At 49.7% G+C, this 26983-nt stretch overlaps 1 protein-coding gene across 1 annotated transcript in view; it reads right to left on the reverse strand.

The window, feature by feature from the left end:
- The window catches only part of LOC144931377 (prominin-1-A-like), a 41161-nt gene extending 21137 nt beyond the window's left edge, over positions 1 to 20024 (reverse strand). Inside the window, exons 1-5 of the mRNA XM_078855182.1 lie at positions 19796 to 20024; positions 6086 to 6144; positions 5826 to 5900; positions 4447 to 4655; positions 1224 to 1344 (exon numbers count right to left, since the gene is read on the reverse strand). Coding sequence (XP_078711308.1) covers positions 1224 to 1344; positions 4447 to 4655; positions 5826 to 5900; positions 6086 to 6144; positions 19796 to 20024 — 693 coding nt within the window. The remainder of the gene's footprint in view (positions 1 to 1223; positions 1345 to 4446; positions 4656 to 5825; positions 5901 to 6085; positions 6145 to 19795) is intronic.
- Positions 20025 to 26983: the final 6959 nt, after the last annotated feature.

A 26983-nucleotide genomic window follows, 5' to 3' on the forward strand; every position in this document is an offset into this window, starting at 1 on the left:
ACTGCATCCCACCAGCTGTCCTCATGCACCAGCAGTGGGCAACACAACCTCGGTGACATCGCACGCGGTGCCGTGCCAGCAGCCAGCGGAGTGGACATTCCCATTCGTGATGTGGGTGGGCACGTCGCATCGGCGTACCACGCACACGGCACCAGCAGAAGCAGCAGCTCCGTACACAGCAAGCGCCACTCTCAGCCAGCTTTGCAAAAGATACTTAAGGCAGCGTTGTCCCAATGAGCTCACTGAGTGTGATCAGCGCGCATTTGCCATGGATTAGAGCAGGGTACGGCTACCCGCGGCTCTGCAGAGACATGCGGTGGCACTTTGGGCTGCCCCCTCGCGGTTCTTTAGCAGCCCGACTTGCGGGCAGCAGTTTAAAAAAAAAACTTTAATCTTAAACGCAATTTACGCCACTGATAATGTCGTAACTATGATGGCATACATATATATGGGTCACGCCGGAATATATTGGTGGTGAGAAAACGTACGGCCAAACTGTATTGTTAAAGAATAACTAAGGGTGGCAAAGGCTAAATAGACGCAGTTTATTCCATCTGCGTGTGATGCGGCTCTCCAACTATTTTGGTCAAAGACAAAAAAAGTTCAAAAAGACGATTAAAAGTATCTTATTCTTCTTCTTTGAGAGGTTGCCGACCCCTGAACTAGCCTCATAAGGTTGCACGATAACAAATGTACAGACTTACTTATTCCCCACTAACTACTGTGTATATATTTGTATAGACGTCATTACATGTTTGCTATGTACTCTGTGTGTCAATTGAGGCGCCGGACACGCTTGCAAACGACCTATTCCATCCGGGAATTTTCCAGGTAAAATATGAAGAAAAAAACGAAATGGCGGCTATGTCATCATGACACTTGCGTCAGGCTAAGTTGCACTGTTAGGAATCTTGAACTGTCAAAAGCTGACTGGTAGGCGGTCATGAGATACCCCCCCCACCACACAGTCTCGACAATGGACACCGTGCACTTGGTGAAAAACCAATATGTACGCACAGCTTAAATTCAATGTAAATCCTTCAACGGGCTTTGTGGAACAGGATGTGATTTTCTGCTCGAGACACAGGACACTGTGCGACGTCGGGTCAACGTTGGCACGCGCGGTTTGAATCACTGGACCAACGTTGTCCCAACGTTCCGCGGTTCACCGGGAAGCCGCGTGAGACACGCAGAGGGAAGCACGAGGGAGGCGTTGGGTCAACCTTGGGGATGTCGCTGATGAAGGTGGACAGGTCCTTCAGGTTGTCCGCCACGAGCTTCGGCAACTTCTTCATGGACGTCGTCGTCTGCTCGTTTGTTGTGAAGGCGCACGCGATCCCGGCGCTGAACGTTGGCAGAGTAAAACAAACAAAAAATAACATGACGTCTGAAGCTGCTTTTTCAGAAAAATACAGCTTTTTCTTGCACAAACAACATTTTTCTATAATACAGGTTTTTTTTGTGTTATATCGCGTAAATATAAATGTGTCGTTAAACCCGCCACCACCTGACACAGCCAACTAGTAAGGGTTGTTGTCACGTAAACAGAACGTGGCCAATTCCCTACTAGTACAGCACTAACCGGTGTGTTGGAGAGCCAAGCCACAACATTTACAATCTGAGTACGACGTTTCACCAGTAATTACAACTAGCTTCATCAGGCGACAGCCAGAATTGTGGAGAAGTCCACCTGCTTCGTTCCTTAAATAGAGCCGTAGATGTGATGACAACTCTTGTGCGCTCCTGTATTATGGAAGATATTGGTCGCGAAAGAATACGTGTTCAAACTTGATTTGAAGCTTTCGTGACTACAGGAATTACTCTTTGGTTCTTTCGGTTAAACTAACATTCTTACAATGCTTGCCATCGTACGCAGCAAAATGCAATTGTGCCGAAGTCAAACAAGTAAATTGTTTGATACGCAATGTATAAACGTGTATCACGCCGTGCATGGTACGTGTCCGTATATGGGATGATGCGGTGCTTAGCTTTATCACGGTTCTGAACCAAGTGACATAAGTTTTATACCAAGGCAATTAATATTATATATATTCTTGGTTCTTTCGGTAAAGTCACGTAGAAGGGAAAAAAATATATATATTGTTTTATATTTTTAGTTTAATATTTTTTTTATTTTTTTACTTCCCTTCTACGTGACTTTACCGAAAGAACCAAGCATATGAATCCCTGCAGTCACGAAAGCTTTAAATCAAAATATCATATATATTAAATGTACGGACAAAAAGTCTGCTTTAAATGTATAATGAACAGACGTGTTCACTTGCAGACTAATGTTTGCCAGCAGAATTTTTGACTGACGAGGCAAACTGGATTTGCAGCGACAGACAACATCAGCATGGAGGGTAACCGGAACTCGTCTTATGTCAACTCAGGCTTGAAGGCGTGCATGGCACGGTGTCTAAACATCACCACTTGGGAGACAAAGGCGGTCAGTCAGGTGTGGCACTCGCCATGCCACTCCCTCGTGTGACAATGCTATCACTCATGGGTACGCGCCAACAGCACTCCGTGCCCCTGTAGTAAGCAACGTGAAATTATGGAGGGGTTTTGATCTTTGTTTATCTTGCTATGTTATTGGGGAAGAGTGCACGTCAGGCAAACTGGATGTGCGCAAAAAGCCTGACAGCATTTAGTGCCGACATGATGTCATCATAATACGAACAATAATTACAACGGATACAATGTTGTACAGTGTATACGTGCATGTATTCATATCTAAATAAAATATACGTAACAACTATCTTTTTTGTGCCCAGGAAATTCTCACTGGGTTTAAGGCGTGTGAGAAGTGGGATGTTTGGCCAATTCCTCTACTTATTGAACATTTGGCTTGTGGTAGGAGTCCATAGTTCCTGGAGATAAGCCCAAACTAATAGAACAAAGATTTCAATTTCTGGCCACCTCACAGCCCAAGCCTATGAAAGCGGACATCTGTGAAAAATACTGGACATCTCCAACAAAAACTGCTTCATAGCCCATAGAGTTCCTCCAGTATAAATACATATTCTGAAAAAAGATAGGGTGTTGACTGTTATGTTAGCCGACTATCTGTGTTGTATCACATTATATTTCTAAGTTGACTAGGTTTTGTTTTCTCTTTCAGTTATACCTGATGACGATTGCTTGTGTTGCAATTGAAACGTCCGTATGCTAGTATTTAATGTATTATTTTCTCTTTCTACGTGACTTTGCCGAAAGAACCACAAAGAGTAAATATTCTGAAGACCTGGTATTCCAAAGCAGTCTCCCACCCAAGCAGTAACCAGGCTCAACGCTGCTTATGCTCCCAACAATTGACGAGACCCAGGTGCATTCCGGAGACATTTTCTAAGGCAGGGCTTCCCACACCGTGGACACGGGGAGTGTCTGCAAGGCCGTGGGAATCGCTCCGTGTAGACCGAGCTGGGCCGCTGATATTTTTTTAGGGTTAAAAGTGGTTTGCGGGTTTCAGAAAGGTTCTGGCAACCACTCGTACTGCCAGGGCCGGGTGAACCCAGAGGTCAGAGGTCGGCAACCTTGGGGCTCCGGATGCACATGCGTGGCTCTTTAAGGGGCTGCTTTGTGGCGTTGTTTAATAAGGATCCAGCGTCTCGTGATGAATCTGAAAACAATGGCTCTTCTTGTTATTTTGGTTTCCGACCCCTGCCATGAGCTAATACGGCATTAGGCCCTCATATTTCGGAGGCCCTCCGCTCCATATTGAATGTCATCGAATTACGATTACATATGACTTTGCCACAGCTAAGAGGCTAGGGGGGAAATATATGTTTAAAGAAATTAAGTGTCGTGGGTGAATCGGAATCTTTACTTATCCGGGAGAAATCCGATTTATGTTTTATGAATCTAACGTGCCTCGAATCGAATAAAAGTGTACATTTGACGCAGGTGAAAAAATAAATATGTTTGATGACTTCATACTTTTTTTTTGCTTGCAATATGTCGTCCATTCTCAGGCCCTTTCCCCTCCTAATAGCTGCAGGTCGCTAATAGCCGTAATCCGGCCCTGGGTCTAAGGCAGCGTTCTTCGTTGCAAGGCCAGCGGGCCACTGGCGGGCCCCCCTCGTGGCCTTTAGTGCGGGCCCTGATGTTGCTGCCTCCGACAATAGACAAATGTGAAAACACCCCCCATCATCATCATCACCATCGTGCTGCTGTCAAACCCCCGATGGTTTCAAATGTGTGGCGGCCCTCATAACACTGAAGATGTCTTATCGGTAAAAGTGGCGCCACTCTCGAAAACGAGTGAAGAGGAGCACCGTTCTAAGGCAATGAACCTGCCCCTGGCGTGGCTTCTCCGCCGAGGAGAACGCGTGCGCCGCTGGGCGGTGGTGGTCATTGGTCGCGCGCAAGCGGCCGGTATCGCCCCGGAGAGCCTGCACAGGCTCGCGGGGCGGGGGGGGGGAGTCGTTCCAAGGGGCCACCCACAGCATGATGATGGTGACGATGGCCAGGAAGGTGCCAAACGTGTGCCGACGGCAGGACGTGATGTCCTTCTCCCGCTGACGCATCTCCCCGCCGCAGTTGAGGCAGCAGCAGCGGCAGACGCAGAAGAAGAAGCCGACGATCGGCATGAACACAATGAAGATGATGCCGATGAGCGTGCAAACGATGAAGCCCACCTCGTACAACGCCACCTGTGGGGGAGTGTCGCACGCATGAGCGCACGTGCACACACAAAGACAAAGATTCCTCTCCCGCCCTGCGCCCCCCCCCCCCATATCCTAAGATCCCCCCCCGTATTGAGACTGGCACGATACGCGAGGGGGTGGGTGGGTGGCCAGCAGCACGCTTGGCCGTCTTTGTCTCCCTAGTGGCGATGTTTTAGACATTGCACCAGGTACTCGTTTGAGGTTGAGTCGGCCTAGTGAAGGCGCCGGACAGGTTCAGATAATCGTCACCGGTGTTCACCGTGAACGGGAATCGAACCTGGGTCACTGGGTTCGTAGCGCAGTGCGCTAACCCTTGCACTACCGCTCCCCACAAACACACACACACGCACGAGAGCACACACGCACACACATTAGTAAGTATGGCAAAGGCATCTTAAGCTAACAATATATTGGGGGAGTTAGGAGTAAATATGTCACTGGGTGCATTGCACAAGAAACTGGATTTTCCAGGTTGTGGTTTGAGTGCAAACCAAGAACTAATTTGAATTTTGGAACATAAAAAAGTGCAGACAATGTTGTTTTAACTTCATATGTGGGTTTTCCCAAACTAAATCACGAATAAATGTTATTTTAGTGGAAAGTTTTTTACATTAGACTACGTCCCTTGCAGAGAGAGAGAGAGTGGGCACGCACACGCGCCATGCCATTCCTCTGCTCAAACTCCTCCCATAGACCAATGATTCACCTCGGCACAACATTCCAGCTCACTGTGTCGGGGAGAGGGGTCCAAATGTGGTTAAATATTATCTGTTTTAAAACAACAACAACAACAACAATTAAAATAATAGTGATGCCCTCGACTTAGAAAAGCCTTGCCGAGTCTCAAGACTCGCTGTTCGGGAGGGTGCTGCTGCATTTGGATGTTTGGTCAACTCCACGAATGACCGTAACACTCAAAACCCCGCACAGATGGATTGAAGGATCCACGCTCAAACCTGCTTAGCTTTTGAGATCCGGCAAAATGTAGCGCATTCAAGGCGATTTTGTAAGAGATGTCTCTACGTGTGGCTGTGTTGTGGTGAGTTGTGCGAGCGATCGAGTGATACAAACGGGGAGGAGGGGGGGGGCAAATTAAAAGCATTGGAGGAGGGAAAGAGCGAGATTATACCGAAGCTAAAGCTGTGTGTGAAATACCTTCAAGGTCCAGATAATGTGGTCGGGGTGCTCAGACATAGAAATAAGGATGGAGGATTCCACAGACCCATTGTACTTTAGAGAGCAGAGAAGGAAAGGAAAGAAGATGATGGACAAAGTCATTGTCAGCAATAGGTCGCACTTAACAATAGACCAGCACGCAGATTTTTCGAAAAAATCATCCAACGTCTCCAGAAGTATGTTGCATGTATTTTGTTTTTTTATACATATTAAAGTTGAATAGCTCAAGGCGCACTAACCTCTTTCACTAAAGCCTGCAAATTTTGCGAAATCTTCGAGAAGTCAGTTCCAATGAGGTCTGCAACGAGGAAAAGGGGGGAAAACACACACACAAACATCCACAATGCACTCAGTCGCGTGACGTCACAAAGGGAATGCAACGTGCTCGCAATTGACGGTCATAGCCGAGCAGCGAACGTGTGGCGATGCCTGCAACGACTTTGTTAACGAATCGTTTATTTTGCAGCAGCAGCAACAAACAGACACCATGGGGGGAGGGCGAAAGACCACGGCAGCACAATCATATTTCTCATCGTGCAGTATTCAAAATTCAAACGAGTACAACAAAGCCGAGACAGACTCACAGATTTACCAAGCGCTCCGTCACCTATACCTGCAAACATTGCTTCGGTCATAAGGTGCGTTTATCAAACACGGGTTTCAAATCTAAATATATATATTTAAAAATATAAAACGTAGGTAGAATTTAATTCCCCCCCCCCTTCCCCTGCTGCAGAGCCTCTCACTCGGGACGCGAGCCTTAAATAATTCATCGTCGTAATGATAGCGTGCGGGCGGGCGGGCAATCCGGCCACACGCTTACGTGAGCAGTTTCGGGAATCTTATCTGCGACAGATCCGGCGTGCAGATTTAGCGATTGCGCCGTGACGCCACTCAGTGACTCGGTTTATACTGGTAGGAACCTCCTGGTTACACCAGCCCACAGGGGATTATTGTGTCCGTCCGTCCGTCGTGAATCCAAAAATGGGAGGGATGGGGCTGGGTGGAGAGGGGAGGGTGGGGAGGGGCTGGGTGGGGAGGGTGGGGAGGGGCTGGGCTTAGTGGGGAGGGGAGGGTAGGGAGGGGCTGGGTGTGGAGGGTGGGGCTGGGTGGGGGGTGGGAGGGGTGGGGCTGGGTGGGGAGGGGCTGGTCACCCCGTGGTGCCCTTATAAAACTCAACGTTTAACCTACTCACGCCGGCTTGTGCCCGCCCTCACAGTCGGGCATATTTGCGGGAATACACCACGCCCTGGCCGTTGGACCCTGGCCATTGACCGAGCAACCCGACGTTCCTACCAGCTCCCTCCGCAGCAGGACAATGTGTTTGTTAAACATCGCTGTGCGACGCCTGCTCGGGAAAACAACGCGCAAGTGTGCAGCACGCTGTCAGTGGCGATTTTCCAAAAGTATACATCTGACGAATCATTTGATTATAATTAACAACTATCATGTGATTGTAACGATAATTCTAATCATCGTTACAATCACGTGATAGTTATTACTCATTTACCCAGGAAAGTCACACGGAGTACAATGACACTGCTTTGGAGGGTCCTGCTTCATTGGGTTATTAATTGAAGATGTTTTTCAGCAAATGAAGGAGTGTTTATACTTGTAGTAAATCCACGTGCGTAAGGGGGAGCGGTCACATCTCCCCGTACAGATGGAAACGGATGGAGATTAGTCCTGGCAAGCCAGGACATGGCACCTCCTCGACACCAGCGGTAAGAGTTTCGCAAAATCTGCGCGGTGATCCACCAACCGTCGCCTCCAGTGCTGGATTACGGGGCCTGTATAATCACCACCGCCTTAATGTTCTTACTTTAAAAAAAACAGGTTAACTACTGCTTAGGAGGCATTCGTTCAAAAAAATAATAATTGACCATGGTTGATGATACACCACCAAAAAAATGCACTTATGTGCAATTTATTTGTTTCACAGTTAAACTGGTGATCCATGCTTCCATCGGTTAACTGCTTCCAAAAACAACCCCACTTTAAGTGTACAGTGAGAGGGAAGTAGCCATCACAGAAGAATGCCTTACATCCCAATTTTAACCTCAACCCTCCACGCTATAAGCGCGCCATCTGGAACGCGCCGTGAGACATCGCGCGCGCAACGTAAACTGGTCGTGACTGCGCCACATCTGGGAGTCGCTTTGTTCGAGGATGCTGACGCAGCGCTCGGGTGCGCTTGATATGACAGAGCGGTGGCGAGATGTTAACTCCCTCGCCAGGTATGCAAGAGGTCGTGGGATCGAACCCGATCCCGACCCTGACGCCTGGATTTTCTCCAGGCCCTCCGGCTTTTCCCTCCACATTTAGAAACTTACCTTCAAGATCAATTGGCTGCTATAAATGTCCACGTGATAAGCCACTTTGTTGAGCTATCATTTTGTGGCGAGGTCGCTTCTGAAAAAGAGCGAAGGAGCTCAGTGGGCTTTACCTGGTAAAATAAAATAATAGTTTAGTTCTTTGTTTTAGTTTTTCGTTTATTTATTGCATTGCCCACCACCACCACGCCTCCACCGCCGAAACGTACGAAGCCGCGCGATAAAAATTGTCTCGGTCACAGGTGCTGCCCACAAGCACGAGGTGGCATCCACGAACGGGGCCATCACAGCGTCAATCCTTCGACGCCAACCCGAGGATTCTCGGCTGGTGCAATTATCAAAAATGCGAGCTCTATTCCCGCTACCTAAACCTCGACCGGTTGGGTTGTCTCAACTGGCTGGGTTGTCTCAACTGTCTGGGTTGTCTCAACTGGCTGGGTTGTCTCAACTGGCTGGGTTGTCTCAACTGGCTGGGTTGTCTCAACTGGCTGGGTCGTCCGTCTCAACTGGCTGGGTTGTCTCAACTGGCTGGGTTGTCTCAACTGGCTGGGTTGTGTCATCTGGCTGGGTTGTCTCAACTGGCTGGGTTGTCTCAACTGGCTGGGTTGTCTCAACTGACCGGGTTGTCTCAACTTGCTGGGTTGTCTCAACTGGCTGGGTTGTCTCAACTGGCTGGGTTGTCTCAACTGGCTGGGTTGTCTCAACTGGCTGGGTTGTCTCAACTGGCTGGGTTGTCTCAACTGGCTGGGTTGTGTCATCTGGCTGGGTTGTCTCAACTGGCTGGGTTGTCTCAACTGGCTGGGTTGCCTCAACTGGCTGGGTTGTCTCAACTGGCTGGGTCGTCTCAACTGGCTGGGTTGTGTCATCTGGCTGGGTTGTCTCAACTGGCTGGGTTGTCTCAACTGACTGGGTTGTCTCAACTGGCTGGGTTACCTCAACTGGCTGGGTTGTCTCAACTGGCTGGGTTGTCTCAACTGGATGGGTTGTCTCAACTGGCTGGGTTGTCTCAACTTGCTGGGTTGTCTCAACTGGCTGGGTTGCCTCAACTGGCTGGGTTATCTCAACTGGCTGGGTTGTCTCAACTGGCTGGGTTGTCTCAACTGGCTGGGTTGTCTCAACTGGCTGGGTAGCCTCAACTGGCTGGGTTGTCTCAACTTGCTGGGTTGTCTCAACTGGCTGGGTTGTCTCAACTGGCTGGGTTGTCTCAACTGGCTGGGTAGCCTCAACTGGCTGGGTTGTCTCAACTTGCTGGGTTGTCTCAACTGGCTGGGTTGTCTCAACTGGCTGGGTTGCCTCAACTGGCTGGGTTGTCTCAACTGGCTGGGTTGTCCCAACTGTCTGGGTTGTCTCAACTGTCTGGGTTGTCCCAACTGGCTGGGTTGTCTCAACTTGCTGGGTTGTCTCAACTGGCTGGGTTGCCTCAACTGGCTGGGTTGTCTCAACTGGCTGGGTTGTCTCAACTGTCTGGGTTGTCCCAACTGGCTGGGTTGTCTCAACTGGCTGGGTTGTCTCAACTGGCTGGGTTGTGTCATCTGGCTGGGTTGACTCAACTTGCTGGGTTGTCTCAACTGGCTGGGTTGTCTCAACTTGCTGGGTTGTCTCAACTGACTGGGTTGTCTCAACTGGCTGGGTTGTCTCAACTGGCTGGGTTGTCTCAACTGGCTGGGTTGTCTCAACTGGCTGGGTTGTCTCAACTTGCTGGGTTGTCTCAACTTGCTGGGTTGTCTCAACTGGCTGGGTTGTCTCAACTGGCTGGGTTGTCTCAACTGGCTGGGTTGTCTCAACTTGCTGGGTTGTCTCAACTTGCTGGGTTGTCTCAACTGGCTGGGTTGTCACGACCGCGTATATTCGTTTGTATTGGACAACTGTGCAGGGCTACGTGGTGAGTTGCACGGCAACGCCCGTTGTTGTACTGCACTTCCATGCTGCCACGCCCACGCTCCCCTCCTTCACCTACCGGCATCGAGAAGTGTGGTGAAGTATGGTCAAAGAACCCGCTACAGCCCGCACGGCGTGGGGAAGCCCTCGTCCAGCAATGAACCGTCTACTGGAGGAATCCGATGAGCTATGAAGCTCTTTTTCACAGATGCCCAGTTGGGACACGGGGTCATAACTTTATAACGACACACGATACAAACCCACCATAGGAGTGTAAAGCATAGGAAAGGTAAACAAATCACGTGGAAAATATACAAATAAAACTAAACAAAGATTTATCTTACCAGACAAAGCCCACTGAGCTATGAGCTTATTTTTCAGAAGCGACCTGGCCACAAGTGACAGCTTAGCAAAGTGGCTCGTCACTTGTAAATGTATAAGCATCAAAGTCATCGAAATAATCGAAATGCACGTTTCTAAATGTGGAGGGGAAAACCCGGAGTGCGTATAGATGTATCACGACACAATGACAACGTGCCCTGTAGCTGGAGTCGGACATTGCTGCTCGCGGCTAGAGCAGTGTTGCTTCGCCACTTTGGCTGATAAAACATCATCGGGGTGTGAGGGCCGCCACACGTTTGAAGCCATTGCGGGTTTGACAGCACGGCTATGATGATGATGGGGGTGTTGTCACGTGTTGTGTATTGTGGGGGGCCTCACTAAAGGCCACCAGGGGCCGCTATTGGCCCACGGGGCCTTGCAATGAACAACACCAAGGTCGATAAATTAATGCAGACACAAGTCTATCTTCTTGGTTCTTTCGGTAAAGTCACGTAGAAGGGAAGTAATAAAATAATAAAAAGAAAACATAATAAAATAATTATCACGACGTTTCGGCCACAACGCAAGGCCGAAACGTCGTGAGAATTATTTTATTATGTTTTATTATTTTATTACTTCCCTTCTACGTGACTTTACCGAAAGAACCAAGAAGATGAATCCCTGCAGTCACGGAAACTTTAAATCGACAAGTCTATCTCTCAACACGGGTCACTTAAAGCGATTGCTGTTATGTTGTCGAACGTAGCTTAACGGGGCCTGTCTCTGCTGATGAGACACATTAGGTCGAGAGCAGGCCAGAGTTTGGCCGTTTCAACAAGCGCAGTTTTGAAACACTGGTCTGGAAAGCCCATAAAGCTGATGAACGTGGGTGGGTTTTTTTAATGTGATGAGATTAACGTTTGTTTATTAGTATGTACTAATGCCCTGACTTACGTGGGGGATGCGTTCCTGAAAGGTGCGACGACGAATATCGCAACAGCGTAAAATCAAAGCGATGTACAGAGGGGGGGGGGGGTGGTGGAGGAGGAGGCGAAGGCTAAAAGGCGATGGATAACGAGAACGGACGGACGACGCTGTCGGTGATGTAAGTGTGGGGGTTGAGGCGACGCAAATCAGGTAGCGGTGTTAATAAAGTGACGACGTATTTACAAAACAACGTAAAACATGGGGAAATCGGGGCATGACTGTTTATACGCATCATATCGTTAGTATTTTGTTCGAGTCCACACATTTTTTTGCCATTTTGTATATTCTGAACGCAAGCCCGGTTAATCCGGCCGTGAACAACGCGACAAATGTGGACGGAGTAGGCAGGTGGGTGCCGGGGACTCTCTTCTCAAGGAGCCTTTATAATGCGCTACCCGCCCGTGACACTTTAAACCGCAAATCCGATCCGATTGGGAGCGCAACGACGCCTCTGCTCAAGCCTCCCCCCGGTGGCCCCCGCGAGCTCCGCGTGGCGGGTGGCGCCGTGCCAGCGTCCGACGGGCTCAATGTCGAACGCCCCCACCCTGCCAGTCCCACCTCACCAACAACAACAACAACCGCCAATTTGCCACTAAGTGGCGGTGACGTCACCATGACGCTTGTGCCAGGCCATGTGCACCTTGAGGCCACGTGAAGTGTCGAACGCCCGCTGGCAGGAGGTCACGGGGCAAACCCAGGTGCCACGGGTCGACTGACCGAGATGACCGAGATGACTGGCTGATTTCAAAGTTCATTGATTAGGTATAGCCCTGTGAGCCATTCGGCTCTTGAATCGGGTGCAACCGCAACAAACAAAAAACATGAACAAGAAAACATCTTAAAGTGACTATGTGACTAAGTGCAAACAGAAAATCCAAGAAAAGACAGCAAAATATTGCAGAAAAAGCACCGTACACCAACGCTGTGTGCAAAAATCCCAGTGGGATGCAAGTCAAACAACAACAACCACAAGACAACTTAAATTAAGGCCATCAGTCTTACTCCGTACTACAACAAACAAACATGGCCAAACCAGTCAACTTTTCGAAATCACCAAAATAAAGCCATAAAAGCAATGTAGCAGTGATCATAGGAACTGTGACGGAACAATAAATGACATAAACAACATGTACTACCAAAACCCTGCAGGCTCAATGTCGAACGCCCCCCCCCCTGCCAGTCCCGCCTCACCACCACCACCAACAACACCACCACCAACAACACCACCACCACCAACACCACCACCAACACCACCACCAACACCACCAACACCACCACCACCAACACCACCACCACCAACAACACCACCACCACCAACACCACCAACACCACCACCACCAACACCACCACCAACACCACCACCAACACCACCACCACCACCAACACCACCACCACCACCAACACCACCACCAACAACACCACCACCACCACCGCACCACTGCGGCGTTGTGATTGTTATCATTGATCACGTGGTGGAGACTTACGGGACGTCACTCGCGCGCAAAGCGGACCTCGTCCGTGGTGCGACTTAGCACATCCTGCGGTTTGTTTGGGGGGGGGGGGTTTGGCAATCAAAGGGAGACACGTGGTCATTAAGCATTATTTGAGCAGGCAAAGAGCCTATTGAGACACCGGACAAGTCATCATCAGCCTTTGTCTATCCACTGCTGGATGAAGGCTTCCCCACGCCGTCGCCATCCTTCGTGGCCCAGTGCTGCTACTCTCCCTCCATCTCCTTGCTGCACATGAACCCATCTCATGGCTTCACCTCCACAGTGGTCATCCTCTTGGACGCGTTGATGCGCCGCGGTGACGAGATGTTAACTACCGCGCCTGGTGTACAGGAGGTCGTGGGTTTGATACCCATCTCGACCCTGACGCCTGCTGAAAATTTGGAGTTTGCGTGTCTCTACTTCTCTCATCATCATCATCATCACGGTGGCTATGAGACGTTAACTACCTCGCCTGGTGTACAGGAGGTCGTGGGTTCGATCCCGACCCTGACGGTGCCTGTGTATTTGGAGTTTGCGTGTCTCTCTCCCCGTGGTCACGTGGATTTTTCTCCAGGTCTTCCGGCTTTTCCCTCCACATTTAGAAACATGCGTTTAAGAGTATGTGGCTGCTAAAGTTAGACGTGATAAGCCACTTTGTTGAGCTATCATTTGTGGCCAGGTCACTTAAAAAACAAGAGCTGCATAGCTCAGTGGGCCTTACCTGGTAAAATAAAAAAAAATCTAATAATAGTTTCGAGTCTTAACCCCATTTTACTTGTGACAATTGTCAAAATTGTATCTCTGGTTTGTGTTTTGTTCCCTGGTCCATCTCTCTCCGCGGGATTTTGCAACATCAAAAATCACTTGTGTCACCGCAAATAGACGTGAACGAGGTGAACTGTTGACACAACAATGTAACTGGATATTTGCAGGCGAGAGAGGGCGAGGGGAATACAATTAAAAACAAGGTCTCATGATGTGCACACATGTATTGCGTATGTCTCTATTGTGCCGGTTTTTTCATGAACTGCAATCAATGGAAGTATCAGGTTCCGTTGTGTGTACACACACAGGCCGTGTGGTGCAAGGGGATTCTCGATGGCAATCACTCAGCGTGACTAGGAGGAGACTGCATGGTGGATTCACGCGTCAATCGGAGCTTCTCGATGGGTCCAGGCTAACTCTACGGTAGTGCCACACGGTTGCGAGATGTTAACTACCTCGCCTGGTATACAGGAGGCTCATGGGTTCCATCCCGACTCTGACGCATGTATATTTGGAGTTTGCATATTTTCCGCGTTTTTTCCTCCACATTTAAAACCAACATACGTTTAGAGTATTTGGTTAGGGTAAGGGTTAGGATAGGGTTGGGGTTAGGGTTAGGGTGAGGGTTGGGTTAGGGGAAGGATTGGGTTGGGGTTAGGGTTAGGGTAAGGATTGGGTTGGGTTAGGGTTGGGTTAGGGTTGGGGTTAGGGTTAGGGTAAGGATTGGGTTAGGGTTAGGGTTGGGGTTAGGGTTGGGGTTAGGGTTAGGGTAAGGATTGGGTTAAGGTTGGGGTTAGGGTTGGGGGGGGTTAGGGTAAGGATTGGGTTGGGGTTGGAGATAGGGATAGATGACAAGCCACTTCGTTGAACTATCAATTGTGACCAGGTCGCTTCTGAAACAGAGCTATATAATAGCTCAGTGGGCCTTACCTGGTAACATCAAAATAATAATTTATAGTTGTTTTTAAGACTGCCGACCACAGGCCCGGTGCTTTGAGGGGTGATGACGTAGGCCCTGCATCACCAAAATGTCCCCTCTGGCCTAACCCAAGTTCGCTCTCCTTCGCGATGAATCTCGCTCTCGCGGTGGCCCACCACACATTGGGGTTTTCCGGCCCTCTCCATCCGGGAGGTGCCGAGCCCTGCCGGCCACCGAGGCAATGTCTGCCTGCAGGTAGCAGAACAGCACGCGCCAGTCAGCATACCACTACCACGGCTCGCCGTTCCTCTTCACTGCCGCGATTAGGGAGTACGCAAAGTGGTACCTACTGTAAAAGGTAAGCGAGGGTCATTTGAGGCGATGGCGAAACGTGGGATGGAGAGAGGGGGGGGGAGCGTACAGCAGTGTTGGAGAGCAGCACAGAGGGGAGTGGCTCAGAGTGGATCGGCTCTTTTGGCCTGATTTTCACGGATTGCGACCAAAAACAAATGTGAACATTAACCCGATGGCATAAGGGGCCGTCCATAAATGACGTCACGCGATTTGGGACGATTTTTGAACCCCCCCCCCCCTTCGTCACACGGCGTCACAAAAAGTCAGACCCCACCTCAAATATGACGTCACAAAGCTCTACCACCCCCCCCCCCCCCACATGCTTCAAATCGCTTTAAACTATTGTCATTGTAGTGCGTATTTAATGTGGCGCTGCACTCTGATGTTGTAGGAGAAATCATTTATTAAAAAGTCTATTTAATTAAGTAGAACGTGTTGTCTATATTTATTTCAAGTTGCGCATTTTGATGAGACGTCACATTTCTCACCCCCCCCTCCCCCCCCAAAACGATGGATCTTGGGCACAAAGTGGTTGCCCATTGCCAAGGCTATCCAAGTTCAACTGTGCTGAGCTTCCGCGATCTGACGAGGTGGGGCACGTTTCCAGCGATTCGATCATCGGCTAAAAAAACTGTGAAATTACAAGAATGAGTCAATCCACTTGCTGGGTGCAGATCTCCAGGTGCCTTGATGTCACGGGAACTTTTTGACCATGCTTCACCAAGCTCTGATATTACCGCCGATTCTTTTGGATGAAGTCAGTCCGGATCCTTGATTTAACCGCGAGATGAAACAAACCCACTCAGGCGTTCCCTATGTTGCGAGCGCAACCTGGGCTAAATGCGGCTGTCGCCTTTAAGGCTCATGGAACGAATGAGGCGTGACAAATGGGACGGAGCGTGCGAGACGGACGACACAAACGAGGCGACTCGTAATCACAGCCCCTGAGTCGTGACAATGCTGCGTTAAATTACACGAATGGCCCACCATCACTCGAGGCTTAGTCACGAGGGGGAGGCATCAATTGTCAAATATGTACACTCGGTGCAACGTCTGTTGACGGATGAAGCGGTGTTCATGGGGGTGCTAAGCAGCACCTGAGAAGCAACAACTCCCTTGAAATCAGGAGAAACACGTGCCACTCGACCAGACCTGGTGGGGCGGCTGGGGGCGGTGTTCATCGGTGGTCAGAGTTCTACTTGGTGTTGGATTACCCCAGCAGGGGACCCGAGTCTACGGACCCCCCCTCCCCCCCAGAGCGCGGTACAGCATCAAGTGACCCTTTGTGCGAAGGGCAGTCGTAGCGAGCGGTTAAGACAAGTACAAAACCGATCAGATCCCATCTGTGACGCGTTCTATACTGCCATTTTACATTTGTATTACTAAACATCGGGGCATCAGATAACATGTAAAGAGCGAGGCGCTTTGTGTTTTTGGCCTTGTTTTATAAATGTCTCACTGAAGGGGATGAAAAGAATGTGGTCGAACGGGAGCTGGTGCACAAACAACGCAAGATTTGCTCCTCCCAGTTGCCTCTTGCAGGTGAGTTTAGAAGAGCAGCGTGCCCCCCAAATACACAACACGGTTCGTTCTAGAGGATCAGGATTGGAACCTTATTAAACCAGGAGGGACCCACATATCCCAGCGCACGTCTTGAAACGCGTGTGCAGTGCTAACAATACGCCGCTTCTGCCTGTCACGCAAGCCTAGAATTCGACTTAGGGAAATGTTACATGTCTGGGTTTTCGCACACCATCTGCGTTAGTTCTATTCGCATTGGGAATGCTGGTGGCTCTCCACTCGGCAATAACCGAATGGGTAGTCGGGTGTTTTCTCTTCAGTCAATCGGGACGAGAGTTTGCGGTGTGGTTTTTTTTTAGAGTTTATACCTCGCAGTGAAAAATCGAGTTTTGGATTTATTTTTTTAAAAAGTAACCGTGCAAACGTTGCACCGTGGCGCTCGTTTCAAGTGGCGAGAGCTGAGCTCGCCCCATCGCCACACGGAGTGGCGGAAATCTGCAATCGAATGCCCGTGGTGTGAAGGAGGCACGATTAAAGCCACCTTGATTCGGCGTTGCGCAAACAAGCTTCCGTCTTCAGGTGGAACCGTCACAGCCCGACAGCTGTATCAAGTAAATGAGAGATTACAGGAGATACCACTCCGTATATATAATGTGTTGCCTCCGAAACGTCGTGATTTTTATTTTATTTTACTTTTATTAATTTTGATTTTTTTACCTACGTGACTTTACCGAAAACCCTAAGAATATGAATCCTTGCAGTCACTAAAGCTTCAAATCTAAAAGTAGCCTTTGATATTTTTTTCGATGGCTTTTCTCGTCAGTTGACAGATTCGAGTGTGCTTAGGCTGCACTGCACCACCACAAAAACGGCACCAGTACGCGAACGGACGATTCCAGTAAGGACGTCCTTCAACGCTCGTTCCTCCTCCCACAACCTATTTTACCCTTGATCATATCTACATCACACATCTGTCCCAATGAACATAACAAAGACACAGATCCCTTAACAGACTGGTGGGGCAAGTTTTAGAATCGAGCACCAATGAAGGCCGGTACGGGACACGAGAGATTGGGTGGCCAGAACCACGCCCGGCCGCCTTTGTCTCCCAAGTGGCGATGTTAACACACCGCACCAGGTACTCATTTGAGGCCGAGTCGACTTAGGAGAGGCCCAGAACCGGTTCAGATAATCGTCATTGGTGTTGACAGTGTGCCCCCCCCCACCACCAATTCCTTCAAATTAAACAGGAAGTATCTCATCTGACACCGTAGACGTCAAACGCGGGGGGGGGGGGGGTCCCCCCAAAGCGCGGGGCCCGGGGCTATCTCCCCGATTCGCCGCGGGGTTTGTGCTCTCGTTTAAAAGCTGCGCTCACGGACCGCTGCCAAAATACGTCGCTGTGTGGGTAATGTTCCTTGTGGGAGTGGGAATCGAACTGTCCAACCCCGTGCTTGGGTGGTTCTCGGGGTTTGGACGAAGCACGGGTGGAGGCGCTACGCCGCACTGCACGAGACGGGAGGCGGCTACGCGCCGTTAAAAGGTGCTCAGGGTGAGCCCGGCAATGCTAAGCAAAAACAACATAAAAAAGAGATAATCTGGGGGGGGGGGGGCAAAAAAAAACACACCAATCGCACACAATGACTGGACCATTTTTTTTTGACAGTGAAGGAAAATAAAACCGGTTGGGCTGGATAGCAACTGATTTGCCAAAAAAATTCGACGTAAAAATCGGGTCATTAGGTACATCAAAGGACATTGGAAGTTTATTGAAATGATAACCCACTTCAAGGAGGTAATTTATTTCTTTGAAAATGTGTATTCAAAAACCATTCGAGTGAGCCAGGTTTGCTTTAGATCGTGGAGACAGAGGCTTGGGCGTGGCAACGGGCATTTACACCCCGCGATCAGAGTTGGTTTTCCCGGACACGGCTAACATCAGTGGGCAGTGATAACAGAACAGGCTCTGTAACCCCCCATCCCTCTTAGCGCGGTCCCTCTCTCTCCCCCCACGTTGAAAACTCCGTATGAACCCGCATGGTCACGTTTGGCCGCATATCAAATGCAAAGCTGAGTTTGTTCTTCCCCCGCACCTCCGATGGTCACGGGTGGCAACGTACGGCGCGAAAGAAGTTAAACAAAACACGCGTACAGTAGCACATGTCACAAGCAATCGCTACAATCAACACCTGAGACGTTGCCACATCCATGTAAAAGTCTCAAATCTCGATAATAATGACGTATCACCAGTGTAGAGAGATCCAACTGCCGTACAATGTTAATACAGCCAGGCGTGTGTGTGGTTTAATTGTTTATTCATAGTTCCACTATTTTCATCAAAAGCATGTTATGTAGCTGCTGCCCCAAAGTACCTGCAATCCACCAAGTTTCGTGTCTCGGCAACTCCATTCTGCCGTCTCTGTCCTCATTTAAACCGACTCTGTGATCGAAATCACTCAAGTTAACAACTCAATGCCCGATGCACAAATGCCACGATGTACTCCGCTGCTCACGAAGCGGTTGTCTGGGTTTGACCACCTGAATGTGAGATTGTAGTTGATGCTCCGCATCTCCATCAGCCATACGAAAGACGAAGTTACGTTGATGGGGAGTCCCCACCCAATTAGCCTGCAGGCCCTCATTGAGGCAGAGCTGGAGCCAGCAAGCCTCATCATAAATCTTAAATAACACTGGTCAACAAAAAAAGTTTTTTTCTGGCCTGGACTTTTACAGCTGTTTTAGACTAATTTCAGGGTGCTGATTCCAAATCTGGTCTCAGATTTGCTCTATCACATCTCATTTTTATGCTATCGGCATACCCCATTTTCATTGATTTTAACCGAAATTAACTCCGTCACTTATGATTGCAAGTTGTTGCGAGTCAGTGACTGCTTTAGAACAGGTCTGTCGGAAAGACAGCGTCCGACCTGCTCTTCACCTGAGGACGGCTGCTTGCGTTGTGGCCGAAACGTCGTGAGAATTGTATTTATTATGTTTATTTTTATTATTTTATTATTTCCCTTCTACGTGACTTTACCGAAAGAACAATGAAGGTGAATCCCTGCAGTCACGAAAGCTTTAAATCGAAATATAATGACGATCGTCTACTTGTTTAACAAGAATGGCAGCGCACCAATACAAGACCCGCCACTCGCCACTAAGGAACACCGGCGTCACCAAACGGCAGCCCGCCCTGTGCCAGGCTAGGTGCACTTTGAGGCCACGTGAAGCGTCCCGAAAGAAGCCTCTCCGAGGATCAGAGGTCACGGGACAGACCCAGGGTTAACCAAGCGTGGCTTTTCTTTTTTTTACTAACTGACACACACAAAGCCGTGCCAGTCACAGCTGTCACCCATCACGTGCCAACCGCTCTCTCACCTGCGGGCCAAGCGCGAGGTTGCACGACGTTCAGGAAGTAGTTGGTCATGTTGAAGAGCGGCTCGATGCTGCCGGGATGATAGCTGGCGTCCACGGTGAGCGGGCTGCTGCTGATGGACGGGTAGACGGAGGAGTTGCCGGTGGTCGCCTGGGCAGACATCGCGGGCGCGAGCGCGCACAGAGCGGCCAGGCAAAGCCACGCGGCCGTGGTACTGCGCTGATGCCGCATGTCCGAGCCGTGGACCAGGGTTCTCTGTTCCCCAGAGTGGGAAAACCAACAACGCGAAGTCTTTTTTTTCTCTCTCTCTCTTTCTCTCTGTAGCGATCCACCTGCCGGCGCCCTCGTTTTGTGCCCGCGACAACTAAAAAAACCCGCGTTAGCTTCCGAAAACAAAAAAACAAATGAACGAACTTTAATTTCCCCCGGGGAGAGTTCGACTTGAATGGAAAATTGCTCACCTGAAGACACGAAAACAAATAAAAGTTGCCTATTTCACAACACTGCGAGACGACGACGTTTGTCCTGTGTACACCTGCCAATTGTCACTTTTCAGCAGCGGAAAATCAAGTTACAATTCACCGTGGCAATCACGACTAGCACGCTGGCTGGCTGGCTGGTGGATAATAATGGCTGGTGGGTGTTTGCCCAGGCGTTTGCGTTGACGGGTCAAATCAACTCTGTGCACCCTGCGGCCAAGTCCGACGTGGGTGCGCGTGAATTATTCTCGTCCCCTAATCCGCGAACCCTTAAAAGCTCCTTTCAGCCCGCTGAGTCAAGCGCGCAGGAAATTACATCGCTTTTGTCTGCTGTGGGCGGTGGGAGGTGGAGGGAGGGTGGGGGGCGTTGTTACACACCACCTGGACAGCTCCACTCCCTAACACAGAAACACACTGTGAATCTAACACAGCTCCACACACACTGTGAGATTAACACAGTTCCACACAAACTGTGAGACTAACACAGCCACACACTGTGAGATTAACACAGCCACACACTGTGAGACTAACACAGACACACACTGTGAGAATAACACAGCCACACACTGTGAGACTAACAGAGCCACACACACTGTGAGTCTAACACAGCCACACACACTGTGAGACTAACACAGACACACACTGTGAGTCTAACACAGCCACACACTGTGAGACTAACACAGCCACACACTGTGAGACTAACACAGCCACACACTGTGAGACTAACACAGCCACACATTGTGAGACTAACACAGCCACACACACTGTGAGACTAACACAGCCACACACTGTGAGACTAACACAGCCACACACTGTGAGACTAACACAGCCACATACACTGTGAGACTAACACAGCCACACACTGTGAGACTAACACAGCCACACACTGTGAGACTAACACAACCACACACACTGTGAGTCTAACACAGCCACACACTGTGAGACTAACACAGCCACACACACTGTGAGTCTAACACAGCCACACACACTGTGAGTCTAACACAGCCACACACTGTGAGACTAACACAGCCACACACTGTGAGACTAACACAGCCACACACTGTGAGACTAACACAGCCACACACTGTGAGACTAACACAGCCACACACACTGTGAGACTCACACAGCCACACACTGTGAGACTCACACAGACACACACACTGTGAGTCTAACACAGCCACACACTGTGAGACTAACACAGCCACACACACTGTGAGACTCACACAGCCACACACTGTGAGACTCACACAGACACACACACTGTGAGTCTAACACAGCCACACACTGTGAGTCTAACACAGCCACACACACTGTGAGACGAACACAGCCACACACTGTGAGATTAACACAGCCACACACTGTGAGACTAACACAGCCACACACTGTGAGACTAACACAGCCACACACTGTGAGACTAACACAGCCTCATACTGTGAGACTCACACAGACACACACACTGTGAGTCTAACACAGCCACACACTGTGAGACTAACACAGCCACACACACTGTGAGACTAACACAGCCACACACACTGTGAGACCAACACAGCCACACACACTGTGAGACTAACACAGCCACACACTGTGAGACTAACACAGCCACACACTGTGAGTCTAACACAGCCACACACTGTGAGTCTAACACAGCCACACACTGTGAGACTAACACAGCCACACACTGTGAGATTAACACAGCCACACACACTGTGAGACTAACACAGCCACACACTGTGAGATTAACACAGCCACACACACTGTGAGACTAACACAGCCACACACACTGTGAGACTCACACAGCCACACACTGTGAGAATAACACAGCCACACACTGTGAGACTAACACAGCCACACACTGTGAGATTAACACAGCCACACACACTGTGAGACTAACACAGCCACACACACTGTGAGACTCACACAGCCACACACTGTGAGACTCACACAGCCACACACTGTGAGACTGACACAGCCACACACTGTGAGTCTAACACAGCCACACACTGTGAGACTAACACAGCCACACACTGTGAGACTAACACAGCCACACACTGTGAGTCTAACACAGCCACACACTGTGAGATTAACACAGCCACACACACTGTGAGTCTAACACAGCCACACACTGTGAGATTAACACAGCCACACACTGTGAGACTAACACAGCCACACACACTGTGAAACTAACACAGCCACACACTGTGAGACTAACACAGCCACACACTGTGAGACTAACACAGCCACACACTGTGAGACTAACACAGCCACACACTGTGAGACTAACACAGCCACACACTGTGAGACTAACACAGCCACACACTGTGAGACTAACACAGCCACACACTGTGAGTCTAACACAGCCACACACTGTGAGACTAACACAGCCACACACACTGTGAGTCTAACACAGCCACACACTGTGAGTCTAACACAGCCACACACTGTGAGACTAACACAGCCACACACACTGTGAGTCTAACACAGCCACACACTGTGAGACTAACACAGCCACACACACTGTGAGTCTAACACAGCCACACACTGTGAGACTCACACAGCCACACACTGTGAGACTAACACAGCCACACACTGTGAGACTAACACAGCCACACACTGTGAGTCTAACACAGCCACACACTGTGAGACTAACACAGCCACACACACTGTGAGTCTAACACAGCCACACACTGTGAGACTAACACAGACACACACTGTGAGATTAACACAGACACACACACTGTGAGTCTAACACAGCCACACACACTGTGAGACTAACACAGCCTCACACTGTAAGACTAACACAGCCACACACTGTGAGTCTAACACAGCCACACACTGTGAGACTCACACAGACACACACACTGTGAGATTAACACAGACACACACACACTGTGAGACTCACACAGACACACACACTGTGAGATTAACACAGACACACACACTGTGAGTCTAACACAGCCACACACACTGTGAGACTAACACAGACACACACACTGTGAGTCTAACACAGCCACACACACTGTGAGTCTAACACAGCCACACACTGTGAGACTAACACAGCCACACACTGTGAGACTAACACAGCCACACACTGTGAGACTAACACAGCCACACACTGTGAGTCTAACACAGCCACACACTGTGAGACTCACACAGACACACACACTGTGAGTCTAACACAGCCACACACTGTAAGACTAACACAGCCTCACACTGTGAGACTAACACAGCCACACACTGTGAGTCTAACACAGCCACACACTGTGAGACTCACACAGACACACACACTGTGAGTCTAACACAGCCACACACTGTGAGACTAACAAAGCCACACACACTGTGAGACTCACACAGCCACACACACTGTGAGACTAACACAGCCACACACTGTGAGATTAACACAGACACACACTGTGAGACTAACACAGCCACACACACTGTGAGTCTAACACAGCCACACACTGTGAGTCTAACACAGCCACACACTGTGAGACTAACACAGACACACACTGTGATACTAACACAGCCACACACTGTGAGTTTAACACAGCCACCCACACTGTGAGATTAACACAGACACACACTGTGAGACTAACACGGCAGGGTGGTGACACTTGGAGCGCCCGAGGCTGATGGCTTGGGGCCAATTCTGTAGCGCGACCTTATTGAATTTCTTTCGCATCGTACGTATCCAACCGTACTAATCGCAGGTGAGGGCTAGACACAATTCATCTTAAACCAAATTTTTTTTCAGGACGCAATTTTTGTAGCGAACGCGAAGCGGACCCTGCAGCCTGAGACACGGATTGGCGAGAGGAGAAATCTGCCGGGGGTCTGCGCGCCGTTTCACGCCCCACCGACTCCGCCGTTCACGGCGACGTCCGCGCGGATTTAACCCCCCGGAGTTTCCCATCTGCTGGGAAGGGGACACGACATCGCTCGCAAACATTTTAGTTCTTGCCGACGATCAATAGTCATGTTTGGGGGTTGTAGCGCGTAAATATATAAATGTGTCGTTAAACCCGCCACCACCCGACACAGCCAATTAGTAAGATTTGTCACGTGAACGAAACGTGCAAATGAGTTACTACTTCGTCAGTGCACCGGTGTGTTGGAGAGTAATCCAGCAACATTTACTCGTCGAGAAAGGCGTTTCACTGGCGCTTACAACCAGCTTCATCAGGTGGCAGCCAGAATTGCGAAGGAGTCTTGTAAATCAATCAGCAGAATAATGATTTACAATTCATCGTCAATCCACTGCCACATTAAGGCCTCCCCCGCCCCCCTCATGAAGGTTCTTTGACTGGTACTTTAAAACGATGGTCAATATGGGCTGGCAAAGCGGTAGGGCCCATAACCGGTTCAGATTTCACTCCACAACGCGATGTTAGCCATGGCCATAAATTGAACTCGGTCCACCGGGTTCATGGTGCAGTGTGTACCACCACCTCAGCCTGCACGCCAGTATCACTCTTCATTTGTAATAAAATATATATATATGTATGTAGTACAATACTTGCCAGTGTCACGTGTGCATTTTATGCAATGACTGCGTAGTCATACAAATGTTAACCTATTTAACCGTGGCCATCTGGGTCTCCCTTTGTAAATACATAATAATAGAAAGATGCCTTGGCACTACTCAGATCATCCTGACAAGCCAGAAGGTGGTGCTTGTAAGCCTCCACATGAACCGTTAAGCTCAGTGGGACCTCTGCTACGCTCTGGGTGATGCCACACACAGCCTTCGGAGCCCGAAGATGATCATGACCCCAGGGACAGGAACGTCTGAACACAGGTCACATGCTCACGTTTGGTCACGCAAAGAATACCACGTGCACTGTGCTTGCAACATTTCTCGGTGACGAGTGATCTGTCGCGAAGTGTTGCGTAAAGAGGACTGTGAGATGCCAAATGACCGAGCAGGTAAGATTGAGTAACGAACACATTCCTGCGGAGGGAGCTGGTAGGAACGTTGGGTTGCTCGGTCAATGGCCAGGGTCAACGGCGGCGTGGTGTATTCCGCAAATATGCCCGACTATGAGGACGGGCACAAGCCGGCGTGAGTAGGTTAAACATTGCGTTTTATAAGGGCACCACGGGGTGAGCAGCCCCTCCCCACCCAGCCCCACCCCTCCCACCCCCCACCCAGCCCCACCCTCCCCACCCAGCCCCTTCCCACCCTCCCCACCCAGCCCCTCCGCACCCTCCCCTCTCCACCCAGCCCCACCCCTCCCATTTTTAGATGCACGACGGACAGACGGACGGACACAATAATCCCCTGTGGGCTGGTGTAACCAGGAGGTTCCTACCAGTATTATGTTAATGGTGTGTTAAGGCAAGCACGCGCACAAACATGTCCATAGGATGACGTGAGATGTATTTTTAAGTTGGTCAGAACACTCGCATGGAAAAAATGTAAACGACCACTGTACCATCTAGATTTGAAGCTTTCGTGACTGCAAGGAATCATCTTCTTAGGTTTTTTCGGTAAAGTCACGTAGAAAGTAAAATAAAATAAAAACAAAAATCACGACGTTTCGGAGGCAACACAAGTCTCCGTCATCATGTGATGACGGAGACTTGTGTTGCCTCCGAAACGTCGTGATTTTTGTTTTTATTTTATTTTACTTTCTACGTGACTTTACCGAAAAAACCTAAGAAGAACACTGTACCATCGTCACCTATAAGCAGAGTCGAACCCTGATGCATTGCATCTCAAGGGCAAGCGGTTGCCGAATGAAGACACGGGGTCGCACTCGTTGCAAACAAAGTGCTCGCCACAAATGAAGCATAATAACTTGCTGATCTCGTCAAGGAGTATAAACCATCATCGTCACGCGAACTCCGGTCCATTCTCGCAGCAGCAGCAGCAGCAGCGGCTTTTGGGTGCTAGACCATCGAACAGAGACGGCGGTCACCGCATCGCGCGCTTTCAGACGCGCTTCTGCGGCCGTCTGGAACGCTCCTGCTTCCGATGTTAAGAAGCCACTCGGAGCTAGGCACGTTTGACTGCAAGTTGAAAACTCGTTTCTCTAGAACTGATTTTTTGTTGTTGTTCGATTTGTTGTCCTTCCCCCGCATCTACGATTGGCACGGTTGGCTACGTACGGTGCGAAAGAAGTTCAACATACATACATGCAAATGCAGCTTTGCATATTACTCACACACTCACGCGTGCGCGCGCATTACAAACAAATATTATTCACCCGCACGCATTAAACACACAAATAACATAAACACACAGACTTGTAATGCGCACAGTTTGTTAATGATTCAGAGAAGTGGCAAAGCACAGAGCAAGCTGTAAGGTAGCCAAACCCTGCTGCTTTGGGCGCCTCGACTCTTCAGCCTCGTACCCAGCACCACAGCCCTCGTCTCCCGGTGCCTGGCGTTCACACGGCGCAACAGGCGGTCATTCAAGGCCGAGTCGACGTAGTGGGAGGCCAGGACAAGTCGTAGTTCCGTAAGCCAGGAATGTAACGTCACGTCTCTGGGTTTGTGGTGCGGTGTGGCGCTCACCACGACGCAACCGCGCGTCCCGGACGACACATTCGCACGTGTCAACGCAGTTTGACAGCGGAACGCGATTCAAGAAGCACCCGGCTCTGTAATTGACGTTGGAAACGATGAATAGTGGCGAGGGATAATGATTTAAATCGGCGTGCCACCGCCCATCCACTACCCCCCCCCCCCCCGTCAGCATGCCACACA

This window comes from Lampetra fluviatilis, chromosome 4 (genome assembly GCF_964198595.1).
Source record: "Lampetra fluviatilis chromosome 4, kcLamFluv1.1, whole genome shotgun sequence".
NCBI lineage: Eukaryota > Metazoa > Chordata > Hyperoartia > Petromyzontiformes > Petromyzontidae > Lampetra > Lampetra fluviatilis.